Consider the following 10,526-nt stretch of genomic DNA (forward strand, 5'->3'; position numbering starts at 1 on the left):
GGTCAAAGATATTTTATTGAGAAGTGGGTGATGATATCGGATTTGAAGGAGAGGAAGATATTGACAATATCAGCTGATATGGAGAAGTTGTGCTGTCAGTAGCTCAGTGGGAATAGGATTGAGGGATCAAGAGATGGGTCTCATGGGCAAGATGAGCTCTAAGAGGACATGAGGGGAGGCAGGAGAGAAACTGCAGAAAGATGAGAGTTCAGAGCTCAGATAAAGGGCAGCGTTAGAGGAGGTTTGTTCCAGTGGGTTAGGGGAAGGAGGGAAGCAGTAGAGGCAGCTGATTGGATTGTCTCAAACTTAGTGACAAAGAAGATTGTGGGTTTCATTCCCAATGAGCACTTGCGGGGAAGTGAAGCTGGAAGAGGGACAAAGGGAGAGCAACTCAAAAGGAATTCAGTTGTGCTGATGATGTTAAAAAGATTCACAGTACTGAACACAAAGGTAATTTATTTGACTTTTATTCAGAATATTAAACCGTATAACTGGCTGGAGTTCATTAACATCAACAAAAACAAACGCAATGAACATATTACAGTCCTGGATAGGATTAGCAGCAGATTCCAATCACTGTGGTTACTCGTGAATTCTTTGGTGCCTAAGCAGGTAGGATGACCGAGTGAATCTCTTCCCACTTTCAGAGCAGGTGAATGGCCTCTCCCCAGTGTGAGCTCGCTTGTGTCTCAGTAGGGTGGAGGACTGAATGAATCCCTTCCCACATTCAGAGCAGGTGAATGGCTTTTCCCCAGTGTGGGTGCGCTGGTGTAGAATGAGATCATATGATCGCTTGAACCCAGTCCCACAGTGAGAGCACCTGAACGGTCTCTCATCAGTGTGAACACGTTGATGGGAAGTCAGTTCACCAGAACTTTTATAGCACTTCTCACAGTCAGAGCATTTAAAAGGTCTCTCCCCGGTGTGAACTCGCTGGTGTGTCAATAGGTGGGATGACCGAGTGAATCCCTTCCCACAGCAGGAGCAGGTGAATGGCCTCTCCCCAGTGTGAATTCGCTGGTGTTGCAGCAGGCGGGATGACCGAGTGAATCCCTTTCCACACTTGGAGCAGGTGAATGGCCTTTCCCCAGTGTGGATGCGCTGGTGTGGAATGAGGTCATATGATCGCTTGAACCCAGTCCCACAGTGAGAGCACCTGAACGGTCTCTCATCAGTGTGAACACGTTGATGGGACATCAGTTCATCAGCACTTTTATAGCACTTCCCACAGTCAGAGCATTTAAAAGGTCTCTCCCCAGTGTGAACTCGCTGGTGTGTCATCAGTTGGGATGACCGAGTGAATCCCTTTCCACACTCGGAGCAGGTGAATGGTCTCTCCCCAGTGTGAATTCGCTGGTGTACAGTGAGGTTATGTGAATGCTGGAACCCAATCCCACAGTGAGAGCACCTGAATGGTCTCTCATCAGTGTGAACACGTTGATGGGACATCAGTTCCCAAGAACTTTTGAAGCACTTCCCACAGTCTGAGCATTTAAAAGGTCTCTCATCAGTGTGAACTCGCTGATGAGTAAGTAGGTGGGATGACTGAGTGAAACCCTTCCCACACTCAGAGCAGGTGAACGGTCTCTCCCCAGTGTGACTGCGTTGATGAGTTTCCAGCTGGGATGGGTAATTAAATTCCTTCCCACAGTCCACACATTTCCACAGTTTTTCCAAGGAGTGGCTGCACTTACGTTTTGACAGGCCAGAGGATCGGCTGAAGCCTCGTCTACACACAGAACCCGTGTACAGTTTCTCTCCACTGTGAATCGTGCTTTTTCCTTCCATGTTCCAAATCCACTGATATTCAGTTATGATAAATTAGATGACTCTGGCAGTTCCTGATATATTTACTTTCAGTTTCCTGACTGCAAATCGTCCCCTTCTAGTCCCTGTGAAACTGATTTAAAACAGAAAAAGAGGGATTCAGAGAAAACCCATAGAGACAGGTGATGAATAGAGTCCAGACCAAAGCAACAATTTTTTAAAAAACACGCAGGAGGCCAGGAAATGAGGATCGTCGAGATATTCAGCAGACTAGGCAGCCTGTGAGAGCTACAAACATTATTGAGGGCTCAGATTGCTGACTTGCCCTCAGTCTATAATGAAACATCTAGAGTCACGCACTGACTAATGGCGGTCATATTTCCCACAATGCTCTGCGCCCCAGAAACCCCTCTATTCAAAAGTTGCTCACCGTAATTCACTAATCATAGAATCCTTACAGTGCAGAAAGAGGCCATTTTACCCATCGAGTCTGTACTGACTCTGAGAGCATCTTTCCCAGGCTCACCTCCTATCCCAGTAACCCCACGCATTTACTCTGCTAATCCCCATCCTGACCTTTTTCTTCACCCTGCCTGCAACAACAACAATATATTCTGTACCCGACTCTGTTCCTTTCCCCCATGTACTTTATCAAGTTATGGGGTTTTTTTTCTGTATAACACGCAAGAAATAATTTTCACTGTATCCCAGAACATGCAGCAATAATAAATCAAATTAGACCCTACACATCTTGGGACGCTAAGGGACAAATTTAACATGGTCAATTCACCGAACCTGCACATCTTTGGGCAGTGAGAGGGAACCAGAGCACCCAGAGGAAATGCACACAGACAGGGGGAGATTGTGCAAACTCCACACCTGAGGTGGCGATGTTGGACTGGGGTGGGCACAGTAAGAAGTCTCACAACACCAGGTTATTTGGAACCACGAGCTTTTGGAGTGCTGATGAAGGAGCAGCTTTGACAAACGGTCACCTGGACTCAAAATGTCAGTTCTTTTCTCTCTTTACAGATGCTGCCAGACCTGCTGAGATTTTCCAGCATTTTCTCTTTTGGTTTCAGATTCCAGCATCCGCAGTAATTTGCATTGATTCCAAATAACTTATTGGACTTTAACCTGATATTGTGAGACTTCTAACTGTGCAAACTCCACACAGACAGTCACACACCCACGGCTGGAGTCGAACCCAGACTCAGTGAGGCAGCAGTGCGAACCACTGTGCCACAGTGAAGGTAGTTTGCCGCAAATTTCGGGTGATAACAATGGGCTGGGTGTTGCTCAGAATGTGGAGCACTGCAGCAAAGTACAGAGAGACAGAGACAGAGCAGCAGACTGGACTGAGAAATGGAGTCTGCAGACTGGAACTGGCAGCATGAGGAGAGGTTATTTAGTCTAACACTCACAGCAATCTACAACCCACCCCCATTACCGAGACAGTGAGACAGAGATTACAAACACTCACCAACACAGCTCCATTGAAACGTCCCAGGAAAAAGAGGGAATCCGTGGCAGTTCCTGTCCTGAAATAGCCCCAGGACTGTCACTCAAACCCCCAACCCGGCCCAGTTCACAGCTCAGCCTCTCAGCTTGCAGCCTCCTGCACCTCGAGCCAACCCTGTCCAGGTGTGGGAGGGATGTGGAACCACAGAGTGGGGGGAGGGGTGACCTCCTGCTGTGCCCCAAATAGTTTCTCCTTCCCCTCCCCCTTGGCTCTCTAAGGTCTGAATGTGGATGTGTTGATGGACATTGCAGAGCCTCACTGAGCTTATCCTGGGTCACCCCCTCCCCCTGGGTTCAGTGTGTTCAGTTCGCTGCTTCTTTCCCTGCTGAACCTTCAGTTAATCAAAAGCAGAAAGTGCTGGAAAACCTCAGCAGGTCTGACAGCATCTGTGATCATCCAGACTGGAAGCATTAACTCCATTCTCTCTCCACAGATGCTGTCAGACCTGCTGAGATTTTCCAGCATTTTCTGTTTCTGTTTCAGATTCCAGCACCCGCAGTATTTTGCTTTTATCTTCATTTAAACAAGCATTCTTTGATGGTCTTTACCCCCATTGCTCCTTTCCAGAGCTTCCCATCTTCTGCTATTGTCCCTGACTCCCACATTAACCCTGTTATTCCTCCCCTTTACCCCGCTCACCCTGTCTAAACTCAGGCTCAGAGTTTTACCGCCATCTCCCCCTCCCCCAGCCTCCACATCCCAACACCCGGAATCTCTAACCCAGCGGTTCCAGTTTATCTGGTTTGAGTTCAGATTTGCCGCAGCACCGACAGGATTTCACTTCAAACCAGCCGGAACTGACTGCTCACAAATCCCAAAATGTTTCTCCAGCAGCCCGGGCTTGTTAATGTTGTTTAAAGTCAGCGCCCAAATGCAGTTACTCTCCTCAGTTTAAAAAACTTCTCCATTTAATCTAAGGTATTATTCGCGCCAGACACAAATCTACAACAGTGAACATTATCCCCCACCCTGACCCGAGCTGGAGTGTCCCGAGGAAGAGACATCTGTTCCGGGTGTGACAATTCTTACACATTCTCTGTGACATAAAACAGAAAACGCTGGAAATACTCATGAATGAAAGCAAATTGTTGCTTTTGTCAAGAGAGTCATAGAAACCCTCCAGGTCAGAAGGAGGCCATTCGGCCCATCGAGTCTGCACCGACCACAATCCCACCCAGGCCCTACCCCCACATATTTACCCGCTAATCCCTCTAACCTATGCATTTTAGGATTCTAAGGGGCAATTTTTAACCTGGCCAATCAACCTAACCCACACATCTTTGGATTGTGGGAGGAAACCGGAGCACCCGGAGGGGACCCACGCAGACACGAGGAGAATGTGCAAACTCCACACAGACAGTGACCCGAGCCGGGAATCGAACCCGGGACCCTGGAGCTGTGAAGCAGCAGTGCTAACCACTGCGCTACCGTGCCGCCCTGGACTCGAAACGGCAGCTCTTTCATCTATTTACCGATGCTGCCAGACCTGCTGAGTTTTTCCAGCATTTTCTCTTTTGGCTGGAAACACTCAACAAGTCAGGCAGCCTCTGTGGAGAGAGAAACAGACTGACTGTGACCTGTCATCGAACTGGGAAATATATTTCCCGCAACTGAAAGAGGTATCTTACAACCTTCGGAACAAAATTGAGTTCAACAATTTTACACCACATTCTCTGCCCCCTTTGCGTTCTGTGTTTCGTTGTTGCTTTCTTCGCCTTTTGTTTTATTTACTTCGTATTCAGACTGCTGCTGTTCACACCTCATCCAGAACATCTTTTGTGACTTTACTTGTCCCATTACCACTCGCTTTGGTATTGAGCCGTGAATCATTTTGTCAGTTTGCAGACCTTTCATTTTGTTCTTCTCCATCTCCCTCTCTCCCTCCTTCACAGGCCTGGCTTTCTCTGTGTGGCACTGGAGAGCGAGCTGGACTTGAGATGTTTGAGACAGAGAGATTGAAATGTTTTTTTCTCTCAGAGGGTCTTTGGTTTCTCTTCCCCAGAGAGCAGTGAAGACAGAGTCATTGAATGTTTTTAAGACTGAGTAAATGGATAAAAGCAAATTACTGCGGATGCTGGAATCTGAAACCAAAAGAGAAAATGCTGGAAAATCTCAGCAGGTCTGGCAGCATCTATAAAGTGAGAAAAGAGTGGACGTTTCAACTCCAGATGACCCTTTGTCAAAGCTAAAAGGCATAGAAAGTGGGAGATATTTATACTGCAGGGTGAGGGAATGAAAAATGAGTCACAGCCACAGAAACTCGGGTAAAGAGCTGCTAATGGCAGTCCATCGAGAGAATAAAGGGTGTGAATGGCCAACGGCAGAGAAGCTGAAATCAACTGTGACAGATGAAGATGTGGGGGGAGGGGGAGAGGGAATGGGAAGGAGAGAGGTAAAATGGGAAAAGGGGGGAAGGGAAATAAAAGGGGGAGAAAAGGTAAGGAAAGGATGGAGGTAGACAGGAAAGTGGAGTTGTGGTCGCAATCAGATCAGCCAGGATCTTATCAAATGCTGGAGCAGAGGGGCCACTGCTGCTCCGGATTCATGTGGGTGTTTGACTGTATGTTTCACTCTGTTTCTGCCTCCACAGAAGCTGCCGGGTCTGTTCACTATTTGGGGCTTTGACTATTTTTATTTCAGATTTGAAACATCTGCAGGATATTCTGTCCATGCAAACCCAACACATCTTTCATTGTTTAATGCAGAGCAGTGTGTGTGCACGGTGCTCCCTGTCAACAGGAGAGAATGTTGTGAATTCCTATCCTGGATTGACAGGGATGGATTTTGTAAATTAATTTTATCTGGGTTAGAAGGGAAGGATTTACACACACAAAATTCAAAACCCTGTTTCTTATTTCAATATTGGATTTATGAGTCGCTGGTAAGGTCGCTGCATTTCAAACAGAGCTTGCGAGTGTTTTGAAGTGTTTTCTTTAAAAGTCCCCTTCACTCCTGTGCTACTCAGGAGAAGATTTCACATTCACATTCTCCAGGATAGAGGGGCAAGAGAACGGGCGGCACAGTGTTCAGCACCACTGCCTCACAGCACCAGGGAAATCATAGAAGCCCTACAGTACAGAAAGAGGCCATTTGGCCCATCGAGTCTGCACCAACCACAATCCCACCCCACCCCTACCCCCTTATCCCTACATATTTACCCGCTAATCCCTCTAACCTACGCATCTCAGGACACTAAGGGGCAATTTTAGCATGGCCAATCAACCTAACCCGCACATTTTTGGACTGAGGGAGGAAACCGGAACACCCGGAGGAAACCCATGCAGACACGAGGAGAATGTGCAAACTCCACACACAGGGGTCCCAGGTTCAATTCTGGCCTCGGGTCACTGTCTGTGTGGAGTTTGCACATTCTCCCCGTGTCTGCGTGGGTTTCCTCCAGGTGCCCTGGTTTCCTCCCACAGTCCAAAGATGTGTGGGCTAGGCTGATTGGCTATGCTAAATTGCCCTTTAGTGTCAGGGGGATTAGCAGGGTAAATATGTGGGGTTATGGGAATAGGGCCTGGGTGGGATTGTGGTCGGTACACACTCGATGGGTCAAATGGCCTCCTTCTGCACTGTAGGGATTCTATGATTCAGACCAATTGCAGGTGCTGCTTTCTTCCCACCTCACTCTCACAGACTTCAGTGAAGACAGTGTGGAAAGGCTTTGGGACAAGATCAGATCTGTGATGCAGTGAACACCCACTCAGCTCATCGGGTTTGAATTGCTCAGGCCGTCACACTGGCTCAACAAGAATGACAAAGAAGTGAGCAAAATCAGAAACTGTCTCTGGATTGAATGGAGTAGTATTCCTCCTATTGAACCATTCACACTGATGTCTCACTGGCTGTACCTGTACCAGCTCTCTACCCTGACACATAGTCATATTATATGGATAAGTGGGCATAGCCTTTAGGTGTTGGTCTGTTAACTACAAGGGAACCATTTTCTTAATTGATTCATGGACATGGGCAGCGCTGGCTGGCCAGCATTTATCGCCCATCCCCAGCTGCCCTTGAGAAGGTGGTGGTGAGCTGCCTTCTTGAAACCCTGCAGTCCATGTGCTGTGGGTTCACCCACAATGCCGTTAGGGAGGATTATGACCCGGTGACTGTGAAGGAATGGTGATACATGTCCAATTCAGGATGGTGAATGGCTTGGAGGGGAACTTGCAGGTGGTGGTATTCCCATGTATTTTCTGCCCTTCTGATGAAGGGTCATCTAGACTCAAAGCATTGGGTCTATTCACTCCCCCCAGATGCTGTCCGACCTACTGAGATTTTCCACCATATTCTGTTTTTGTTTCACATTCCTGCATCGACAGTATTTTGCTTTTATCTTCTGTCCTTGTCCTTTTAGATGGAAGTGGTCGTGGCTTTGGAAGGTGCTGCCTAAGGAGCCTTGGTGAATTGCTGCAGTGCATCTTCCTTTAGCAATATACTATATCATCTCTCTGGCTTGTTCCACCAACCAAGATCCATACATTATACATTCAGTAGATTCACTTAATACAATTTTACTTTCTTTAATAATTTGATTGATCATTTGTACGTGAGACTTTAGGGCCTGACCATATGTTGTAAATGTATGGTTAAGTTCCGACCTTAAGAGTGGCTAAGTTAATGGTATTAACAACCCTGGTGTTAAAAGCTGTTGAAGCATCATTCATTATACCCCGTTACTGTCTGACATTTTGGATATTATTCCCCTTCCTAATGTGGTTTTGGATAACATCCAGATGCAGATGCTGAGGGGGATTGAGCTTCCATCTTAACATCCTCCTGATACAATAGCCATGGTACAGGTGCACTTTTCACTTCTTTTTCATCATTGTCCCAGGTCCGCAGCATATTCTTCACCGTGTACGTAACAGTCCTGATCCTTCTCAGCTTCTTCCATTATCTGGGACTCTGAGTTTCACCAAGTTATGAGAAAACTATTTGACTTTTTAGCCAAAACGTTTATTATTTTATTTGTGCCAAAAATAGGCTTATATTAACACTGCAATGAAGTTGCTGTGAAAATCCCCTCGTTGCCACACTCCGTGCCTGTTCAGGTACACTGGGGGAGAATTTAGCATGGCCAATTCATCTAACCAGTACGTCTTTCGGACTGTGGGAGGAAACTGGAGCATCCGCAGGAAAGCCATGCAGACACGGGGTGAACGTGCAAACTCCACATAGATAGTACCCAAGCCAGGAATTGAACCCGGGTCCCTGGCGCTGTGAGGCAGCAATGCTAACCACTGTGCCCCACCGTGCCGCCCGTTTGCATATTCAATACAACTGACCTTATCCACCGTAGTCTATGGTCCCTTATACAGGGGTCCAAACACATCTCCCTTTGCACAATTTCTTACCCTCGCTTGGTCTCCAATATGACACTCCTGTGGTTGGATGGGGCTAATAGGGACCTACTCCAGATACTCATGAGAACCAGTGGAAGTTCTTCAGTCCATAAGACCATAAGACATAGGAGCGGAAGTAAGGCCATTCGGCCCATCGAGTCCACTCCACCATTCAATCATGGTTGATTTCAACTCCATTTACCCGCTCTCTCCCCATAGCCCTTAATTCCTCGAGAAATCAAGAATTTATCAATTTCTGTCTTGAAGACGCTCAACGTCTCGGCCTCCACAGCCCTCTGTGGCAATGAATTCCACAGACCCACCACTCTCTGGCTGAAGAAATTTCTCCTCATCTCTGTTCTAAAGTGACTCCCTTTTATTCTAAGGCTGTGCCCCCGCGTCCTAGTCTCCCCTGTTAATGGAAACAACTTCCCTACGTCCATCCTATCTAAGCCGTTCATTATCTTGTAAGTTTCTATCAGATCTCCCCTCAACCTCCTAAACTCCAATGAATATAATCCCACGATCCTCAGACGTTCATCGTATGTCAGGCCTACCATTCCTGGGATCATCCGTGTGAATCTCCGCTGGACCCGCTCCAGTGCCAGTATGTCCTTCCTGAGGTGTGGGGCCCAAAATTGCTCACAGTACTCCAAATGGGGCCTAACCAGTGCTTTATAAAGCCTCAGAAGTACATCCCTGCTTTTGTATTCCAAGCCTCTTGAGATAAATGACAACATTACATTTGCTTTCTTAATTACGGACTCAACCTGCAAGTTTACCTTTAGAGAATCCTGGACTAGGACTCCCAAGTCCCTTTGCACTTTAGCATTATCAATTTTGTCACCGTTTAGAAAATAGTCCATGCCTCTATTCTTTTTTCCAAAGTGTACGACCTCGCACTTGCCCACGTTGAATTTCATCAGCCACTTCTTGGACCACTCTCCTAAACTGTCTAAATCTTTCTGCAGCCTCCCCACCTCCTCAATACTACCTGCCCCTCCACCTATCTTTGTATCATCGGCAAACTTTGCCAGAATGCTCCCAGTCCTGTCATCTAGATCGTTAATATATAAAGAGAACAGCTGTGGCCCCAACACTGAACCCTGCGGGACACCACTTGTCACCGGTTGCCATTCTGAGAAAGAACCTTTTATCCCAACTCTCTGCCTTCTGTCTGACAGCCAATCGTCAATCCATGTTAGTACCTTGCCTTGAATACCATGGGCCCTTATTTTACTCAGCAGTCTCCCGTGAGGCACCTTGTCAAAGGCCTTTTGGAAGTCAAGATAGATAACATCCATTGGCTCTCCTTGGTCTAACCTATTTGTTATCTCTTCAAAGAACTCTAACAGGTTTGTCAGGCACGACCTCCCCTTACTAAATCCATGCTGACTTGTCTTAATCCGACCCTGCACTTCCAAGAATTTAGAAATCTCATCCTTAACGATGGATTCTAGAATTTTGCCAACAACTGAGGTTAGGCTAATTGGCCTATAATTTTCCATCTTTTTTCTTGTTCCCTTCTTGAACAGTGGGGTTACAACAGCGATTTTCCAATCCTCTGGGACTTTCCCTGACTCCAGTGACTTTTGAAAGATCATAACTAACGCCTCCACTATTTCTTCAGCTATCTCCTTTAGAACTCTAGGATGTAGCCCATCTGGGCCCGGAGATTTATCAATTTTCAGACCTTTTAGTTTCTCTAGCACTTTCTCCTTTGTGATGGCAACCATATTCAACTCTGCCCCCTGACTTTCCTGAATTGTTGGGATATTACTCATGTCTTCTACTGTGAAGACTGACGCAAAGTACTTATTAAGTTCCTCAGCTATTTCCTTGTCTCCCATCACTAGATTACCAGTGTCATTTTGGAGCGGCCCAATGTC

The 10,526-nt window shown here is 46.8% G+C and overlaps 1 protein-coding gene across 1 annotated transcript in view; it reads right to left on the bottom strand.

Moving 5' to 3' along the window:
• Positions 1–582: 582 nt before the first annotated feature.
• Positions 583–10,526, bottom strand: part of LOC144486177 (uncharacterized) — a 31,406-nt gene continuing 21,462 nt past the window's right edge. Inside the window, exon 3 of the mRNA XM_078204266.1 lies at positions 583–1,620. Coding sequence (XP_078060392.1) covers positions 583–1,620 — 1,038 coding nt within the window. The remainder of the gene's footprint in view (positions 1,621–10,526) is intronic.

The sequence above is a fragment of the Mustelus asterias genome, unplaced genomic scaffold (genome assembly GCF_964213995.1).
Source record: "Mustelus asterias unplaced genomic scaffold, sMusAst1.hap1.1 HAP1_SCAFFOLD_296, whole genome shotgun sequence".
Taxonomy (NCBI): domain Eukaryota; kingdom Metazoa; phylum Chordata; class Chondrichthyes; order Carcharhiniformes; family Triakidae; genus Mustelus; species Mustelus asterias.